Raw genomic sequence first — 20,660 nt, 5'->3', positions numbered from 1 at the left:
GAGGGCGGCCCCCACTCCGTTGGAAGGACCAGGTGGAAAACGATTTAAACTCCCTTGGTGTGACCAATTGGCGCCGGTTGGTAGAGAGAAGGAGCGAATGGCGCGCCTTGTTGGACGGCCATAACCGTTTAAACGGTTAAGCCCCAATTAAGTAAATAATAAAAGAACATAGGAAAACAAAGAAACATAGTGCAATATACCGTGGAATAATAGATACGGTGGGACAGACGCGGAAATATCTAAGCCAAACTTACAACATAAAAATTTTAACCTCTGACAAAGGAAACAAAACTGTAGCAATGGAAAAAGATGACTATGAAAATAGTGCCCCTATTACCGTTTACAACTCAACTCTGGTTGGGTTGAAATTTCGCAATTTGGTATTACAGATTACAACTCAACCTGTCAAAAAAAAATGTCGGTTGAGTTGTCTAGTCTAACAACTTTTTGTGGCATTACCGTTTACAATCTTGTGCTGGTGTAGTTGTCAAAGACGTCAAAATCTTACAACTGATCACTAGCAGTTGTCTCATACAATTTTGCAGTTGTTCTGAAAAAAGGTAACGTTTTACAAGACGGTTCACCACCTAATTTTTAACAAAGTTTTCAAAGTTGGTATCAAAAAGACACTCCGATTTTAGAATCAGAAAACAAAAATTAAAAATTTAATTTCTGTCGTATCATTTCGGTTCAAATTTTCATGTGGTAGTTGTATTTTGCCAGATTTTTTGTACACTCTAATGCAGAAAGGCGTTGGATTACCCAGGGTTACTTTTACAAATCGCTGCCGAAGGCCGCCAACGCAGAAAGAAGTTTTGTGCAAAAAAACTATCGATCGGGCCTCATATTTTGGACCCTCTCGGGGCCATTTTGTGGGTTTTTGTAAATATTTTTCGACAGAAATAAAATTCTTAATTTCCGCTTTCGAACCCGGAGATCGAAAAACGTCTTTTGATACCACTTTTGGTAAGAGTTAGATGGTGCACGGTCTCATAAAAAGTTACCGAAAAAAAAACAAAAAATTTAAAGCTGGTAGTCAAAGCTTTTTAATCAAACAATAATTAACAATTTTGTACACATTTATAGAAAAAACAACGTTTAAATGAAGGATTACATTGATTAACTTTTTGACTTTATGGAGCGACATTCCGAAGTTGGACGAGGCTGCCCGCAGTTCGGATGCAGCCAAAATAGGTGAAATTATGCGAACGTCAGTCCCATTGATACTAATCACTACTCCTGGGAATCCTGTTTTAGAGTAAAATACAATATTTGCAGTTTGGGTTTTAATCCACTTCGCAGAAATAATATCTAAAACCACTCAATAATATCTAAAACCAGTCCAACACCAAAATCATTTTCACAGCATTTTTGATAGCTGCCATCAGCAAGGAATCTGAGTGTGGCCCATAATTTTAAAATAGGGGTAAATTATTCCCTCCAAAGCGTTTGCGGAAATGGTCCTTAATTTTGTTTAGTAATGAGCAAACTGCTTCCTTTCAAATCTGAAAAATAACTTCATTAGAAGCTCATCATTTGTCACTTAAACATTTTCTTACTTGGTGCTTGGTAGTTCAAAGGGATTGGAACGATCACGCGAATGTTTTCCGTATTCGCGACATGTCAATCACCAACATTTTCGCCATTATAAAATAGATTTCATATCATATAATATCTTGTAATAACAAAATCACTTTTGCAAATGCTTAAATTTCCACCACAAATTGATCAGCTGTTCATTTATCTGTCAAATCATCACTTTCTGAGGTTGGCAACACCAATTCAACTTCAAATGCAATAACTTGTAATTCGTAATACCAAACAGGAGTAGAGTTGTCTGAAAGTTGAGTTGTTTTAATTAAAACCCAACTAAGTTGAGTTGTATACCGTAATAGGGGCATAAAATGAATAGTATATTGAATGACTTGACGACCTACAGAGTTCAAAGACAAGATCCCCAGCCCGTTAGGGGGTCAGAATATACCCGCGGTAGGTATGCCTGTCGTAAGAGGCTACTAAAATACCAGATTCAAGGGGTTGTGTAGCGCAACCCTTTCAGGTTGCCAGCGCAATAGCTTCTCCAAACCCAATTGTCAACTTCACCTATCCGTGGCGAATCCTGTTCCATTAACAGCCGAGGCTCTGGCGACCCCAAGCGCCTCATGTAACTTGGGAGTGGGGTGGTAGGGATGGCCTGAAGGTTTAATGTGGTCATATAAATCGTTCCCAAGGTGGTCGGGCTGGTACCTTAATGGTGCTGTGTTACCGTAGCGTACCGGAACTGTATCCGGAAAAGGACCATCACATCGATAACACTCCCCAAAGCCTTCGGGGAGTAACCTTATCGCTACAACAACAACAACAACAACAACAACAACAACAACAAGATCCCACAACAATACTACATAATAACAATAACAATCTAGTGGAAAAACTGTTTAAAATGGGATTCATTAAAAAGAACGAGAAATATAAGCTAAGCACAACGACCCTACTTAAAAGCAAATTTTCAGCTAGCCTGTCATCAGCACGGCTTTAGGAAACTCTATAGCACCACCACCGCGCTAAATGCCATTAGCACCCAGATAAATTGTGGTTTAAATCAGAAGCCCCACCATAGAACAGTACTCGTTGCGCTAGACCTATCAAAAGCTTTTGATACGGTCAACCATGGTACGTTACTGCAAGACTTGGAAGCGTCTAACCTTCCCCCATGTCTTAAAATGTGGACCGCAAATTATCTGGGTGGTCGGCAGGCATCGGTGCAATTAAGAAACGAAACATCAAAGTCATGAACAATTAAACAAGGGGTGCCACAGGGTGGTGTCCTATCCCCACTTTTGTTTAATTTATACATATCAAAACTACCTTCGCCACCGGAAGGAGTTACTATCATTTCTTACGCCGATGACTGCACAATAATGGCCACAGGCCCGGGCCCACAACCCATGAACTTTGCAACAGAATAAACGGCTACCTCCCTGATCTCTCCAGTTTTTTCGCCTCGCGAAACCTGGTATTATCGGCGACAAAATCATCCGCGGCCTTATTTACAACTTGGACGTTCCAAATGTCGACCATTTTGAACATCCACGTCGATGGCACTACGCTACCGACTGTCCCACGCCCCAAAATCTAGGGTGTGACGTTTGATCAGGATCTACATTTTGGTGAGCATGCAGCCGCAATAGCACCGAAAATCCAGAGCCGTAATAAAATCCTCAAATCTCTTGCTGGCAGTACTTGGGAAAAAGATAAAGAAACGCTCATTACTACTTACAAAGCAATAAGCCAGCCGATTGCATGCTACGCGTCTCCTATATGGTCGCCAAGCCTTAAAACTACTCACTGGAAGAAGCTACAGGCCTGCCAAAATACTGCTCTCAGAATCGCAACAGGATGTCTTCTTATGTCCCCAGAGCACCATCTACATAATGAGGCGCGAATACTCCCCATCAGGGAGCGAAATGAGATGCTAACCAAACAGTTCCTGTTGAATACCCAGAAACTTGGGCATCCCAACAGGTATCTGATTGATGAGCCAACACCACCTAGGGGCTTAAGGAGTCATCTCCGTAAGCACTATGAGGAAATACGGCACATGAGAACTCAACCGTATGAAGCCAAAAATCACAAGCAGGTCCTCAGTGAACTCCACAAACAGGCGTCGAACCTTTGTGCCGGGAATTTCCCGGTGAAGCCAGTACGCAAAGAACAGTACCCAAAACTTGCGGAAGAGGAACGCACACTACCCATGGAAACACGAGTCACTCTAGCTCAACTTCGCTCTGGATACTGTAACAGGTTAAACTCTTACCTATCCAGAATCAACCCCGACATACAAAATGTATGCCCGCTTGCAATGTGTCCCAACATGACACCAACCATCTCTTTAATTGTAATGTGGAACCAACGCCTCTAACAACCTTCTTATTATGGTCCACCCCTGTTGAAACAGGCAAGTTTCCTTGGACTCCCGTTAGAGGACATTGATGATATGGGCTTCCGAAAATTCATAAAGAGGGAATGCCACTAAGACCGATATGTTCAGCAATTGGATCCCCATCATAAGGCCTATGCAAATTAATGACAAATATTTTAAACAATGTTACGACGAACTCTATAATATAAAAACACAATACAATTTTAAACTGTTTTTTGTAAAAGTACCATACTGAAATTATAGAAGAAGCAACCTATTTACTGAAGGATAATGATTTTCCAGAAAGTATCATAAAAGCATTGATAAAAAAATCTAATTCTGTAAAATATCAACACAAGCCGAAAGAACCTATACATTTTAGATCAGTAACGACCGATTATCAGAACGCTTCACGAACGCGGATTGCTACAAAAAAGAGAAGGTCAAAATCCCCTTCAAACCTTCGAGTACATTAAAATATTTATTCAATAAAACGAAGTCCACGATACCCGAAGTTGAAAAAAGCAACGTAATTTACAAAATTCAATGTTATGGTAAAACCAATGAACCATGTAGATAACAGCATTTATGTAGGGACAACTAAGGCCAAATTAAAAACTAGACTGGCCCAACATAAAGGGCCGATTAATGCTTGAAACACAATGCCGAGCGACCACGATATACGCCGCGTCGGGCGATGACATTTTTCAAATTACGCCCAGACATTTCGTCTACTTAAAACACAATGCCGGGCGAAATTGACGTTGTTTATTCAGAGTGGCCATTATTTAGAAATAAAGATGAAAACAATTAAAACTTTTTTAATTCTCTGCTTTAGCACTTGACTCTAGCAGTCAACACGTCCCAAAATGTTAAGAAATTAACAAAACAAAACAAAAATGTTAAGAAATTATATTAAAAATTATATGTAAAGAAAAAAAATTTGTTTTTGGATATTATGTTTTCTGTTTTTATAGTAAAAAAATTGAACAGCAGCAATCCTTGGGATGTTTGTCGTCATCGCCCGGTGGCGACGATAGAAATAAATCTATCGTCGCAAAATGACCTCGCGTAAATTTCGCTCTTGGCGTTCATTGTGTTCACCTTCATGTAATTATGGGGATTCTATTTTTGAAAAGGCGATGTTCGTCGCGTTTATTTCGCTTCCTAAATCCTAACGCCATAGTCGTAACCATACCCATATCCATAACCATCTCCAATGTGATCGATTAATTGTGCCTTAACCTAAAAATCGTGAAAATTTCATAAAAATGAAGATAACGCAAAAAATTACAAACATACTCCATAAAAAAAAGTCTCTTAGTAATAACGCATCCATAACAATGAATAAAATCTACAAAAAGTTATTAAATTCACCAACTCAAATATTTTTATGGATATGGCGAGAAACCGAAAACCAATTGGTTGGCTATGGTAGGGTTATGCCGTTAGCGTTATGGTATGGCACCATTAATCGATTACATTGATTTCCATAAGGTAGGTTCGATCAGCTGTTTTATTTGGTTATAATTTTATGGCTATAAGTCACCGTTAATTGGCCCTTAAGTCTGACGTAAAACAGTGCAAATCTTCTCACATTCAAAAAACAGCACTCATGGCCCACTGTAAAGCTAGCGGGCACACACCAAATTGAGAAAGCAAAGATAATCCAAAAACAAGAAAACTATACCAAACGTTTTACATATAATAACTTTCGTTTATCCCTTTTGATACTACATATTTTCATATGATCAATTTAGCGTTAAATAATCGGTTTTTGGTTTGAATTGCATTGCTTAATAGCAGCGGAAATTAAATCAGATAAGTCCCTCATACCACGGAATACTCGAAATTTACGTTACGAGTATTGCTTATTTCGTGAAATATCATTTGACCTTTATAATTACACATAAAAAGAACTAAAAATAAGTTAAGATTGACAAAAAATATAATTGTAAAGTTTGTGGTACCCACCGAAATGTGGGCCTTTTTTTTCGAGTGAGGTGTATTTATGTTACGAACAAGAATCGGAAGTTACTTGTTTTGGTAATAATTTACAAGGGTCCACTGGTAATACGCCTACAAAAATATAGGCAGAGGTGTCAAACGACGCGTGTTAACCTCGATAACAATAATCAGAAAGCGAAAAAAACAAATGTATATATTTTCGTTAATATATGATATATATGTATGTTCTATGAATCCCACCCCCTGTTTCTGAGGGACCTAGGGTCAATATCTTTTGAACGACTCGTCGTTTGACACCTCTCTCGTTATTTTTGGACGCGTATTAGCAATCGACCCCCGTTTGTAAATAATTACCCTTTTCTTCGGGTACATTTTGTTTCCGCACATTCGGTGGCTGTCATAAACTATACTATTCCCCAAAAAAATTACAATTAAGCTCAATAATCATACCTTTAATCATGTTCTCTATATGACTACACACAGTGCGGACAGATGCGAGCTCCTTTTTAGCCCCAAACCATTTTTCTACTTTCAGTGTGCGTTTATCAACCATGTACATGTCCAATGCCAGATGTTTGAAACTCCTTACTAAACTTCCACGATTTCCAGTTATTTTCACTACACGTGCCTTGACGGAAGCTTTAATACCCCTTGGTATTTTAACGCACTGACTCGAGTTTATTGTCCTCATATTAATTTCCGCAGACAACCTTAAAAGATGAGTTTATCATTACTGACTTAAAAATAGGAATTAAGACATGAAATCTAAATTAAGGGTCGATCAATTCATTTTTGTCTTTATGGATGTTTAGGCCAGTGGCCTAATTACTTTCCTGCCAGGTAGCCGCTCTCGAGTTAACTATTTTTTGGTTTGTAAGCAAGCAACGGCTAACTTCCAGTCGCCCTCTTGATCCAGCATTTTCTTTCCTTAAGAGAGAAAATTCGGGGTTCGGTGGCGATTTGGAAGCTGCCGTCGGCTCTGATAAACTTTGCATACCAACAAGTCACCATCTGTTCCAGCTTTTTTGTTTCGATTTGGATGCTTCTATAAAACGCAAGTTCCTAATTGCAATTTCACTGTGATATATACATATGTAGAATATATATGTATGTGTTGACAAAATTAACACAGATTTAATTATTATACAGAATGCTATGAATTTATACTAATTATCGTGTTTTTATTTCTTTTACGCAAAACACAATTGGTTTCATGCCTTAACATTCATCTTCCACCCATATACATATAAAATAAAATAATAAAAAAAATTTTAAGTTAAACGGTTTGATATACTTACATTATGCAATAATAATACTAAAAGCTAGAAAATAATTAGGTAGGTCCTAGGTACTATTAATAACACTCCCTTATCAATCTATGGCGTTGATCACACAATTAAATAAAAGCGTTGTGCGCGTGAAATTTCTAAAAATGTGAGGCGTAGCATAACCTGAATGGTTAAAGCAGCGGCGCCTAAGCGCTACCGATGAAGGAATTTAGCAGTTCCCGAAATGGATCTATACAACGAGCTTTGGCAGTTGTCTAAATTTTTTCTTTCTATTCTAATTTAAAAATTTTTTCAATTAAGAAAAAATGTATCATAACAATAATAATGATAAAAAATTATTGTTAGGCCTTGAGCTCGATTCGAACCCGCGATCTTACAAATCAGTGGGCCGATATAACAACAAAAATTGTTAATACATCCCAGAGCACGGGGAAAAAAGTGTCAATAAAATATGACACTATGGCAGCATTGCCATCAAACAAGTCCAATTTTCACATCCATTCTGCAACAGATGTCGCAGTGTTGTGAATATCAATTGGCACGAACCAGAATAGAAGTAGGATTAATGAAGACAAAAAACCGCTGTGATGGCTGAATGGTTATAGCAGCGGCGCTTAAACGTTGCCGATGAAGGAATTTAGCAGTTCCCGAAATGGATCTATACAACGAGCTTTGGCAGTTCGCTAAACTTTTTCTTTCTTCTATTCTAATTTAAAAATTTTTTCAATTAAGAAAAAATTTATCATAATAATAATGAAAAAAAAATTATTGTTAGGCCTTGAGCTCGATTCGAACCCGCGATCTTACAAATCAGTAGGCCGATATAACAACAAAAATTGTTAATAAATCCCAGAGCACGGGGAAAAGTGTCAATAAAATATGACACTATGGCAGCATTGCCATCAAACAAGGCCAATTTTCACATCCATTCTGCAACTGATGTCGCAGTGTTGTGAATATCGATTGGCACGAACCAGAATAGAAGTAGGATTAATGAAGACAAACAAAAAACCGCTGTGATGGCTGAATGGTTAAAGCAGCGGCGCCTTAACGTTGCCGATGAAGGAATTTAGCAGTTCCCGAAATGGATCTATACAACGAGCTTTGGCAGTTGTCTAAATTTTTTCTTTTTTCTATTCTAATTTAAAAATTTTTTCAATTAAGAAAAAATTTATCCTAACAATAATAATGATAAAAAATTGTTAGGCCTTGAGCTCGATTCGAACCCGCGATCTTACAAATCAGTAGGCCGATATAACAACAAAAATTGTTAATACATCCCAGAGCACGGGGAAAAAAGCGTCAATAAAATATGACACTATGGCAGCATTGCCATCAAACAAGTCCAATTTTTACATCCATTCTGCAACAGATCTCGCAGTGTTGTGAATATCGATTGGCACGAACCAGAATAGAAGTAGGATTAATGAAGACAAACAAAAAACCGCTGTGATGGCTAAATGGTTATAGCAGCGGCGCCTAAACGTTGCCGATGAAGGAATTTAGCAGTTCCCGAAATGGATCTATACAACGAGCTTTGGCAGTTGTCTAAATTTTTTCTTTCTTCTATTCTAATTTAAAAATTTTTTCAATTAATGGATCTTTGTTCATTACTGAATTAGATGTAATTAAAGGCATCACCGCTCTACAATCTGACACTGATGGTCTGTCCTCATTTATTTTAAAGAAATGCAGTTCGTCTCTCTGTATTCCATTAAACTATATTTTCAATCTTTCCCTATCAAGTGGTGAGTTTATTGACAAATGGAAAATAGCTTCCATTTCCCCAATATTTAAGTCAGGCAATACAAATGATGTGACAAACTATAGACCCATCTCTAAACTGTCTACTTGCTCGCAACTCTTTGAGAAAGTCATTAAAGAAAAACTTGCATTTGCAATAAAGGGCACCATTGATGAATACCAATATGGTTTTCTCAGTGGGCGCTCCACTGTTACGAACCTTGCCTCATCATCCCAATTTTGCATCAGTGCATTTAAGATTGGTAATCAAGTAGACATTGTTTACACCGATTTCGCAAAAGCGTTTGACACTGTTTCTCATAATATATTATTGCGTAAGCTAGAATGGGTTTCCATTCTAAATTTTTGTGCTGGATTAGATCATATCTCTCTAATAGAATTTCTTTTGTTGAAATTGAGAATGTCAAGTCTTATTTCTTTGAAGCCACTTCTGGCGTTCCACAAGGAAGTATTCTTGGACCGATTCTCTTTCTTTTTTTATTAATGATATAGGTACCTGTTTCAGGAACTCACAGTATCTGCTTTACGCAGATGATTTGAAAGTTTTCAAAACCATTGCGAGTATGGCTGACGTAATTCTTTTACAAAATGATCTCAATAATCTAACTAGTTGGAGCATTAAAAACAACCTACGACTGAATATAAAGAAGTGCTTTCATATGACACTTTTGAAAAACCTTTATACAATTGAGTACACCCTTTTTGGTGATAGCCTTTCTACCGTAAGCGAATTTGTTGATCTTGGGCTTTACTTTTCTGTTAAGAAAAAATGTATCATAACAATAATAATGATAAAAAATTATTGTTAGGCCTTGAGCTCGATTCGAACCCGCAATCTTACAAATCAGTGGGCCGATATAACAACAAAAATTGTTAATACATCCCAGAGCACGGGGAAAAAGTGTCAATAAAATATGACACTATGGCAGCATTGCCATCAAACAAGTCCAATTTTCATATCCATTCTGCAACAGATGTCGCAGTGTTGTGAATATCAATTGGCACGAACCAGAATAGAAGTAGGATTAATGAAGACAAACAAAAAACCGCTGTGATGGCTGAATGGTTATAGCAGCGGCGCCTAAACGTTGCCGATGAAGGAATTTAGCAGTTCCCCAAATGGATCTATACAACGAGCCTTGGCAGTTGTCTAAATTTTTTCTTTCTTCTATTCTAATTTAAAAAATTTTTCAATTAAGAAAAAATGTATCATAACAATAATAATGATAAAAAATTATTGTTAGGCCTTGAGCTCGATTCGAACCCGCGATCTTACAAATCAGTGGGCCGATATAACAACAAAAATTGTTAATACATCCCAGAGCACGGGGAAAAAAGTGTCATTAAAATATGACACTATGGCAGCATTGCCATCAAACAAGTCCAATTTTCACATCCATTCTGCAACAGATGTCGCAGTGTTGTGAATATCAATTGGCACGAACCAGAATAGAAGTAGGATTAATGAAGACAAAAAACCGCTGTGATGGCTGAATGGTTATAGCAGCGGCGCTTAAACGTTGCCGATGAAGGAATTTAGCAGTTCCCGAAATGGATCTATACAATGAGCTTTGGCAGTTGTCTAAATTTTTTCTTTCTTCTATTCTAATTTAAAAATTTTTTCAATTAAGAAAAAATTTATCATAACAATAATAATGATAAAAAAATTATTGTTAGGCCTTGAGCTCGATTCGAACCCGCGATCTTAAAATCAGTAGGCCGATATAACAACAAAAATTGTGAAAAAATTTATCATAACAATAATAATGATAAAAAAATTATTGTTAGGCCTTGAGCTCGATTCGAACCCGCGATCTTACAAATCAGTAGGCCGATATAACAACAAAAATTGTTAATACATCCCAGAGCACGGGGAAAAAGTGTCAATAAAATATGACACTATGGCAGCATTGCCATCAAACAAGTCCAATTTTCACATCCATTCTGCAACAGATCTCGCAGTGTTGTGAATATCAATTGGCACGAACCAGAATATAAGTAGGATTAATGAAGAAAAACAAAAAACCGCTGTGATGGCTGAATGGTTATAGCAGCGGCGCCTAAACGTTGCCGATGAAGGAATTTAGCAGTTCCCGAAATGGATCTATACAACGAGATTTGGCAGTTGTCTAAAATTTTTTCTTTCTTCTATTCTAATTTAAAAAGTTTTTCAACTAAGAAAAAATTTATCATAACAGTAATAATGATAAAAAATTATTGTTAGGCCTTGAGCTCGATTCGAACCCGCGATCTTACAAATCAGAAGGCGGATATAACAACAAAAATTGTTAATACATCCCAGAGCACGGGGAAAAAAGTATCAATAAAATATGACACTATGGCAGCATTGCCATCAGACAAGTCCAATTTTCACATCCATTCTGCAACAGATGTCGCAGTGTTGTGAATATCAATTGGCACGAACCAGAATAGAAGTAGGATTAATGAAGACAAACAAAAAGCCGCTGTGATGGCTGAATGGTTATAGCAGCGGCGCCTAAACGTTTCTGATGAAGGAATTTTGCAGTTCCCGAAATGGATCTATACAACGAGCTTTGGCAGTGGTCTAAATTTTTTCTTTCTTCTATTCTAATTTAAAAAATTTTTCAATTAAGAAAAAATTTATCATAACAATAATAATGATAAAAAATTATTGTTAGGCCTTGAGCTCGATTCGAACCCGCGATCTTACAAATCAGTAGGCCGATATAACAACAAAAATTGTTAATACATCCCAGAGCACGGGAAAAAAGTGTCAATAAAATATGACACTATGGCAGCATTGCCATCAAACAAGTACAATTTTCACATCCATTCTGCAACAGATGTCGCAGTGTTGTGAATATCAATTGGCACGAACCAGAATAGAAGTAGGATTAATAAAGATGGTTATAGCAGCGGCGCCTAAACGTTGCCGATGAAGGAATTTAGCAGTTCCCGAAATGGATCTATACAACGAGCTTTGGCAGTTGCCTAAATTTTTTTTCTTCTATTCTAATTTAAAAATTTTTTTCAATTAAGAAAAAATTTATCATAATAATAATGATAAAAAAATGTTAGGCCTTGAGCTCGATTCGAACCCGCGATCTTACAAATCAGTAGGCGGATATAACAACAAAAATTGTTAATACATCCCAGAGCACGGGGAAAAAAGTATCAATAAAATATGACACTATGGCAGCATTGCCATCAGACAAGTCCAATTTTCACATCCATTCTGCAACAGATGTCGCAGTGTTGTGAATATCAATTGGCACGAACCAGAATAGAAGTAGGATTAATTAAGACAAACAAAAAGCCGCTGTGATGGCTGAATGGTTATAGCAGCGGCGCCTAAACGTTTCTGATGAAGGAATTTGGCAGTTCCCGAAATGTATCTATACAACGAGCTTTGGCAGTGGTCTAAATTTTTTCTTTCTTCTATTCTAATTTAAAAATTTTTTCAATTAAGAAAAAATTTATCATAACAATAATAATGATAAAAAATTATTGTTAGGCCTTGAGCTCGATTCGAACCAGCGATCTTATAAATCAGTAGGCCGATATAACAACAAAAATTGTTAATACATCCCAGAGCACGGGGAAAAAAGTGTCAATAAAATATGACACTATGGCAGCATTGCCATCAAACAAGTCCAATTTTCACATCCATTCTGCAACAGGTCTCGCAGTGTTATGAGTATCAATTGGCACGAACCAGAATAGAAGTAGGATTAATGAAGACAAACAAAGTGATGGCTGAATGGTTATAGCAGCGGCGCCTAAACGTTACCGATGAAGGAATTTAGCAGTTCCCGAAATGGATCTATACAACGAGCTTTGGCAGTTGTCTAAAATTTTTTCTTTCTTCTATTCTAATTTAAAAAATTTTTCAATTAAGAAAAAATTGATCATAACAATAAAAATGATAAAAAATTATTGTTAGGCCTTGAGCTCGATTCGAACCCGCGATCTTACAAATCAGTAGGCCGATATAACAACAAAAATTGTTAATACATCCCAGAGCACGGGGAAAAAAGTGTCAATAAAATATGACACTATAGCAGCATTGCCATCAAACAAGTCCAATTTTCACATCCATTCTGCAACAGATGTCGCAGTGTTGTGAATATCAATTGGCACGAACCAGAATAGAAGTAGGATTAATGAAGACAAACAAAAAACCGATGTGATGGCTGAATGGTTATAGCAGCGGCGCCTAAACGTTTCTGATGAAGGAATTTGGCAGTTCCCGAAATGGATCTATACAACGAGCTTTGGCAGTGGTCTAAATTTTTTCTTTCTTCTATTCTAATTTAAAAATTTTTTCAATTAAGAAAAAATTTATCATAACAATAATAATGATAAAAAGATATTGTTAGGCCTTGACCTCGATTCGAACCCGCGATCTTATAAATCAGTAGGCCGATATAACAACAAAAATTGTTAATACATCCCAGAGCACGGGGAAAAAAGTGTCAATAAAATTTGACACTATGGCAGCATTGCCATCAAACAAGTCCAATTTTCACATCCATTCTGCAACAGATCTCGCAGTGTTATGAGTATCAATTGGCACGAACCAGAATAGAAGTAGGATTAATGAAGACAAACAAAAAGTGATGGCTGAATGGTTATAGCAGCGGCGCCTAAACGTTACCGATGAAGGAATTTAGCAGTTCTCGAAATGGATCTATACAACGAGCTTTGGCAGTTGTCTAAAAATTTTTCTTTCTTCTATTCTAATTTAAAAAATTTTTCAATTAAGAAAAAATTGATCATAACAATAAAAGTGATAAAAAATTATTGTTAGGCCTTGAGCTCGATTCGAACCCGCGATCTTACAAATCAGTAGGCCGATATAACAACAAAAATTGTTAATACATCCCAGAGCACGGGGAAAAAAGTGTCAATAAAATATGACACTATAGCACCATTGCCATCAAACAAGTCCAATTTTCACATCCATTCTGCAACAGATGTCGCAGTGTTGTGAATATCAATTGGCACGAACCAGAATAGAAGTAGGATTAATGAAGACAAACAAAAAACCGATGTGATGGCTGAATGGTTATAGCAGCGGCGCCTAAACGTTGCCGATGAAGGAATTTAGCAGTTCCCGAAATGGATCTATACAACGAGCTTTGGCAGTTGTCTAAATTTTTTCTTTCTTCTATTCTAATTTAAAAATTTTTTCAATAAGGAAAAAATTTATCATAACAATAATAATGATAAAAAAATTATTGTTAGGACTTGAGCTCGATTCGAACCCGCGATCTTACAAATCAGTATGCCGATATAACAACAAAAATTGTTAATACATCCCAGAGCACGGGGAAAAAGTGTTAATAAAATATGACACTATGGCAGCATTGCCATCAAACAAGTCCAATTTTCACATCCATTCTGCAACAGATGTCGCAGTGTTTTGAATATCAATTGGTACGAACCAGAAGAGAAGTAGGATTAATGAAGACAAACAAAAATCCGCTGTGATGGCTGTATGGTTATAGCAGCGGCGCCTAAACGTTGCCGATGAAGGAATTTAGCAGTTCCCGAAATGGATCTATACAACGAGCTTTGGCAGTTGTCTAAATTTTTCCTTTCTTCTATTCTAATTTAAAAATTTTATTCAATTAAGAAAAAATTTATCATAACAATAATAATGATAAAAAATTATTGTTAGGCCTTGAGCTCGATTCGAACCCGCAATCTTACAAATCAGTAGGCCGATATAACAACAAAAATTGTTAATACATCCCAGAGCACGGGGAAAAAAGTGTCAATAAAATATGACACTATGTCAGCATTGCCATCAAACAAGTCCAATTTTCACATCCATTCTGCAACAGATGTCGCAGTGTTGTGAATATCAATTGGCACGAACCAGAATAGAAGTAGGATTAATGAAGACAAACAAAAAACCGCTGTGATGGCTGAATGGTTATAGCAGCGGCGCCTAAACGTTGCCGATGAAGGAATTTAGCAGTTCCCGAAATGGATCTATACAACGTGATTTGGCAGTTGTCTAAAATTTTTTTTTCTATTCTAATTTAAAATTTTTTTTAATTAAGAAAAAATTTATCATAACAATAATAATGATAAAAAAAATATTGTTAGGCCTTGAGCTCGATTCGAACCCACGATCTTACAAATCAGTAGGCCGATATAACAACAAAAATTGTTAATACATCCCAGAGCACGGGGAAAAAAGTGTCAATAAAATATGACACTATGGCAGCATTGCCATCAAACAAGTCCAATTTTCACATCCATTCTGCAACAGATCTCGCAGTGTTGTGAATATCAATTGGCACGAACCAAAATAGAAGTAGGATTAATGAAGACAAACAAAAAACCGCTGTGATGGCGGAATGGTTATAGCAGCGGCGCCTAAACGTTGCCGATGAAGGAATTTAGCAGTTCCCGAAATGGATCTATACAACGAGCTTTGGCAGTTGTCTAAAATTTTTTTTCTTCTATTCTAATTTAAAAAATTTTTCAATTAAGAAAAAATTTATCATAACAATAATAATGATAAAAAAATTATTGTTAGGCCTTGAACTCGATTCGAAACCGCGATCTTACAAATCAGTAGGCCGATATAACAACAAAAATTGTTAATACATCCCAGAGCACGGGAAAAAAGTGTCAATAAAATATGACACTATGGCAGCATTGCCATCAAACAAGTCCAATTTTCACATCCATTCTGCAACAGATCTCGCAGTGTTGTGAATATCAATTGGCACGAACAAGTATAGAAGTAGGATTAATGAAGACAAACAAAAAACCGCTGTGATGGCCGAATGGTTATAGCAGCGGCGCCTAAACGTTGCCGATGAAGGAATTTAGCAGTTCCCGAAATGGATCTATACAACGAGCTTTGGCAGTTGTGTAAAATTTTTTTCTTTTATTCTAATTTAAAAAATTTTTCAATTAAGAAAAAATTTATCATAACAATAATAATGATAAAAAAATTATTGTTAGGCCTTGAGCTCGATTCGAACCCGCGATCTTAAAATCAGTAGGCCGATATAACAACAAAAATTGTTCATACATCCCAGAGCACGGGGAAACAAGTGTCAATAAAATATGACACTATGGCAGCATTGCCATCAAACAAGTCCAATTTTCACATCCATTCTGCAACAGATCTCGCAGTGTTGTGAATATCAATTGGCACGAACCAGAATATAAGTAGGATTAATGAAGACAAACAAAAAACCGCTCTGATGGCTGAATGGTTATAGCAGCGACGCCTAAACGTTGCCGATGAATGAATTTAGCAGTTCCCGAAATGGATATATACAATGAGCTTTGGCAGTTGTCTAAATTTTTTCTTTCTTCTATTCTAATTTAAAAATTTTTTCAATTAAGAAAAAATTTATCATAACAATAATAATGATAAAAAAATTATTGTTAGGCCTTGAGCTCGATTCGAACCCGCGATCTTAAAATCAGTAGGCCGATATAACAACAAAAATTGTGAAAAAATTTATCATAACAATAATAATGATAAAAAAATTATTGTTAGGCCTTGAAGGAATTTTACAAATCAGTAGGCCGATATAACAACAAAAATTGTTAATACATCCCAGAGCACGGGAAAAAAGTGTCAATAAAATATGACACTATGGCAGCATTGCCATCAAACAAGTACAATTTTCACATCCATTCTGCAACAGATGTCGCAGTGTTGTGAATATCAATTGGCACGAACCAGAATAGAAGTAGGATTAATAAAGATGGTTATAGCAGCGGCGCCTAAACGTTGCCGATGAAGGAATTTAGCAGTTCCCGAAATGGATCTATACAACGAGCTTTGGCAGTTGTCTAAAATTTTTTCTTTCTTCTATTCTAATTTAAAAAATTTTTCAATTAAGAAAAAATTGATCATAACAATAAAAATGATAAAAAATTATTGTTAGGCCTTGAGCTCGATTCGAACCCGCGATCTTACAAATCAGTAGGCCGATATAACAACAAAAATTGTTAATACATCCCAGAGCACGGGGAAAAAAGTGTCAATAAAATATGACACTATAGCAGCATTGCCATCAAACAAGTCCAATTTTCACATCCATTCTGCAACAGATGTCGCAGTGTTGTGAATATCAATTGGCACGAACCAGAATAGAAGTAGGATTAATGAAGACAAACAAAAAACCGATGTGATGGCTGAATGGTTATAGCAGCGGCGCCTAAACGTTTCTGATGAAGGAATTTGGCAGTTCCCGAAATGGATCTATACAACGAGCTTTGGCAGTGGTCTAAATTTTTTCTTTCTTCTATTCTAATTTAAAAATTTTTTCAATTAAGAAAAAATTTATCATAACAATAATAATGATAAAAAGATATTGTTAGGCCTTGACCTCGATTCGAACCCGCGATCTTATAAATCAGTAGGCCGATATAACAACAAAAATTGTTAATACATCCCAGAGCACGGGGAAAAAAGTGTCAATAAAATATGACACTATGGCAGCATTGCCATCAAACAAGTCCAATTTTCACATCCATTCTGCAACAGATCTCGCAGTGTTATGAGTATCAATTGGCACGAACCAGAATAGAAGTAGGATTAATGAAGACAAACAAAAAGTGATGGCTGAATGGTTATAGCAGCGGCGCCTAAACGTTACCGATGAAGGAATTTAGCAGTTCTCGAAATGGATCTATACAACGAGCTTTGGCAGTTGTCTAAAAATTTTTCTTTCTTCTATTCTAATTTAAAAAATTTTTCAATTAAGAAAAAATTGATCATAACAATAAAAGTGATAAAAAATTATTGTTAGGCCTTGAGCTCGATTCGAACCCGCGATCTTACAAATCAGTAGGCCGATATAACAACAAAAATTGTTAATACATCCCAGAGCACGGGGAAAAAAGTGTCAATAAAATATGACACTATAGCACCATTGCCATCAAACAAGTCCAATTTTCACATCCATTCTGCAACAGATGTCGCAGTGTTGTGAATATCAATTGGCACGAACCAGAATAGAAGTAGGATTAATGAAGACAAACAAAAAACCGATGTGATGGCTGAATGGTTATAGCAGCGGCGCCTAAACGTTGCCGATGAAGGAATTTAGCAGTTCCCGAAATGGATCTATACAACGAGCTTTGGCAGTTGTCTAAATTTTTTCTTTCTTCTATTCTAATTTAAAAATTTTTTCAATAAGGAAAAAATTTATCATAACAATAATAATGATAAAAAAATTATTGTTAGGACTTGAGCTCGATTCGAACCCGCGATCTTACAAATCAGTATGCCGATATAACAACAAAAATTGTTAATACATCCCAGAGCACGGGGAAAAAGTGTTAATAAAATATGACACTATGGCAGCATTGCCATCAAACAAGTCCAATTTTCACATCCATTCTGCAACAGATGTCGCAGTGTTTTGAATATCAATTGGTACGAACCAGAAGAGAAGTAGGATTAATGAAGACAAACAAAAATCCGCTGTGATGGCTGTATGGTTATAGCAGCGGCGCCTAAACGTTGCCGATGAAGGAATTTAGCAGTTCCCGAAATGGATCTATACAACGAGCTTTGGCAGTTGTCTAAATTTTTCCTTTCTTCTATTCTAATTTAAAAATTTTATTCAATTAAGAAAAAATTTATCATAACAATAATAATGATAAAAAATTATTGTTAGGCCTTGAGCTCGATTCGAACCCGCAATCTTACAAATCAGTAGGCCGATATAACAACAAAAATTGTTAATACATCCCAGAGCACGGGGAAAAAAGTGTCAATAAAATATGACACTATGTCAGCATTGCCATCAAACAAGTCCAATTTTCACATCCATTCTGCAACAGATGTCGCAGTGTTGTGAATATCAATTGGCACGAACCAGAATAGAAGTAGGATTAATGAAGACAAACAAAAAACCGCTGTGATGGCTGAATGGTTATAGCAGCGGCGCCTAAACGTTGCCGATGAAGGAATTTAGCAGTTCCCGAAATGGATCTATACAACGTGATTTGGCAGTTGTCTAAAATTTTTTTTTCTATTCTAATTTAAAATTTTTTTTAATTAAGAAAAAATTTATCATAACAATAATAATGATAAAAAAAATATTGTTAGGCCTTGAGCTCGATTCGAACCCACGATCTTACAAATCAGTAGGCCGATATAACAACAAAAATTGTTAATACATCCCAGAGCACGGGGAAAAAAGTGTCAATAAAATATGACACTATGGCAGCATTGCCATCAAACAAGTCCAATTTTCACATCCATTCTGCAACAGATCTCGCAGTGTTGTGAATATCAATTGGCACGAACCAAAATAGAAGTAGGATTAATGAAGACAAACAAAAAACCGCTGTGATGGCGGAATGGTTATAGCAGCGGCGCCTAAACGTTGCCGATGAAGGAATTTAGCAGTTCCCGAAATGGATCTATACAACGAGCTTTGGCAGTTGTCTAAAATTTTTTTTCTTCTATTCTAATTTAAAAAATTTTTCAATTAAGAAAAAATTTATCATAACAATAATAATGATAAAAAAATTATTGTTAGGCCTTGAACTCGATTCGAAACCGCGATCTTACAAATCAGTAGGCCGATATAACAACAAAAATTGTTAATACATCCCAGAGCACGGGAAAAAAGTGTCAATAAAATATGACACTATGGCAGCATTGCCATCAAACAAGTCCAATTTTCTCATCCATTCTGCAACAGATCTCGCAGTGTTGTGAATATCAATTGGCACGAACAAGTATAGAAGTAGGATTAATGAAGACAAACAAAAAACCGCTGTGATGGCCGAATGGTTATAGCAGCGGCGCCTAAACGTTGCCGATGAAGGAATTTAGCAGTTCCCGAAATGGATCTATACAACGAGCTTTGGCAGTTGTGTAAAATTTTTTTCTTTTATTCTAATTTAAAAAATTTTTCAATTAAGAAAAAATTTATCATAACAATAATAATGATAAAAAAATTATTGTTAGGCCTTGAACTCGATTCGAACCCGCGATCTTACAAATCAGTAGGCCGATATAACAACAAAAATTGTTCATACATCCCAGAGCACGGGGAAACAAGTGTCAATAAAATATGACACTATGGCAGCATTGCCATCAAACAAGTCCAATTTTCACATCCATTCTGCAACAGATGTCGCAGTGTTGTGAATATCAATTGGCACGAACCAGAACAGAAGTAGGATTAATGAAGACAAACAAAAAACCGCTGTGATGGCTGAATGGTTATAGCAGCGGCGCCTAAACGTTGCCGATGAAGGAATTTAGCAGTTCCCGAAATGGATCTATACAACGAGCTTTGGCAGTTGTCTAAATTTTTTCTTTCTTCTATTCTAATTTAAAAATTTTTTCAATTAAGAAAAAATTTATCATAACAATAATAATGATAAAAAATTATTGTTAGGCCTTCAGCTCGATTCGAACCCGCGATCTTAGAAATCAGTAGGCCGATATAACAACAAAAATTGTTAATACATCCCAGAGCACGGGGAAAAAATGTCAATAAAATGACACTATGGCAGCATTGCCATCAAACAAGTCCAATTTTCACATCCATTCTGCAACAGATGTCGCAGTGCTGTGAATATCAATTGGCACGAACCAGAATAGAAAGAGGATTGATGAGGACAAACAAAAAACCGCTGTGATGGCTGAATGGTTATAGCAGCGGCGCCTAAACGTTGCCGATGAAAGAATTTAACAGTTCCCGAAATGGATTCATACAACGAGC

The 20,660-nt window shown here is 36.4% G+C and overlaps 1 protein-coding gene across 1 annotated transcript in view; it reads right to left on the bottom strand.

Annotated features, from left to right (window-relative positions):
• RpL9 (ribosomal protein L9) overlaps positions 1-20,660 on the bottom strand; it is a 217,663-nt gene that overhangs the window by 123,202 nt on the left and 73,801 nt on the right. The window contains exon 2 of the mRNA XM_067766269.1: positions 6,341-6,600. Within this exon, the coding sequence (XP_067622370.1) occupies positions 6,341-6,581 (241 nt within the window). The 5' untranslated portion in view covers positions 6,582-6,600. The remainder of the gene's footprint in view (positions 1-6,340; positions 6,601-20,660) is intronic.

The sequence above is a fragment of the Eurosta solidaginis genome, chromosome 2, assembly GCF_040869045.1.
Source record: "Eurosta solidaginis isolate ZX-2024a chromosome 2, ASM4086904v1, whole genome shotgun sequence".
NCBI classification, from domain to species: domain Eukaryota; kingdom Metazoa; phylum Arthropoda; class Insecta; order Diptera; family Tephritidae; genus Eurosta; species Eurosta solidaginis.
The sequence above is the reverse complement of the archived record's forward strand: the minus strand, read 5'-3'. Positions and strand labels throughout refer to the sequence as shown.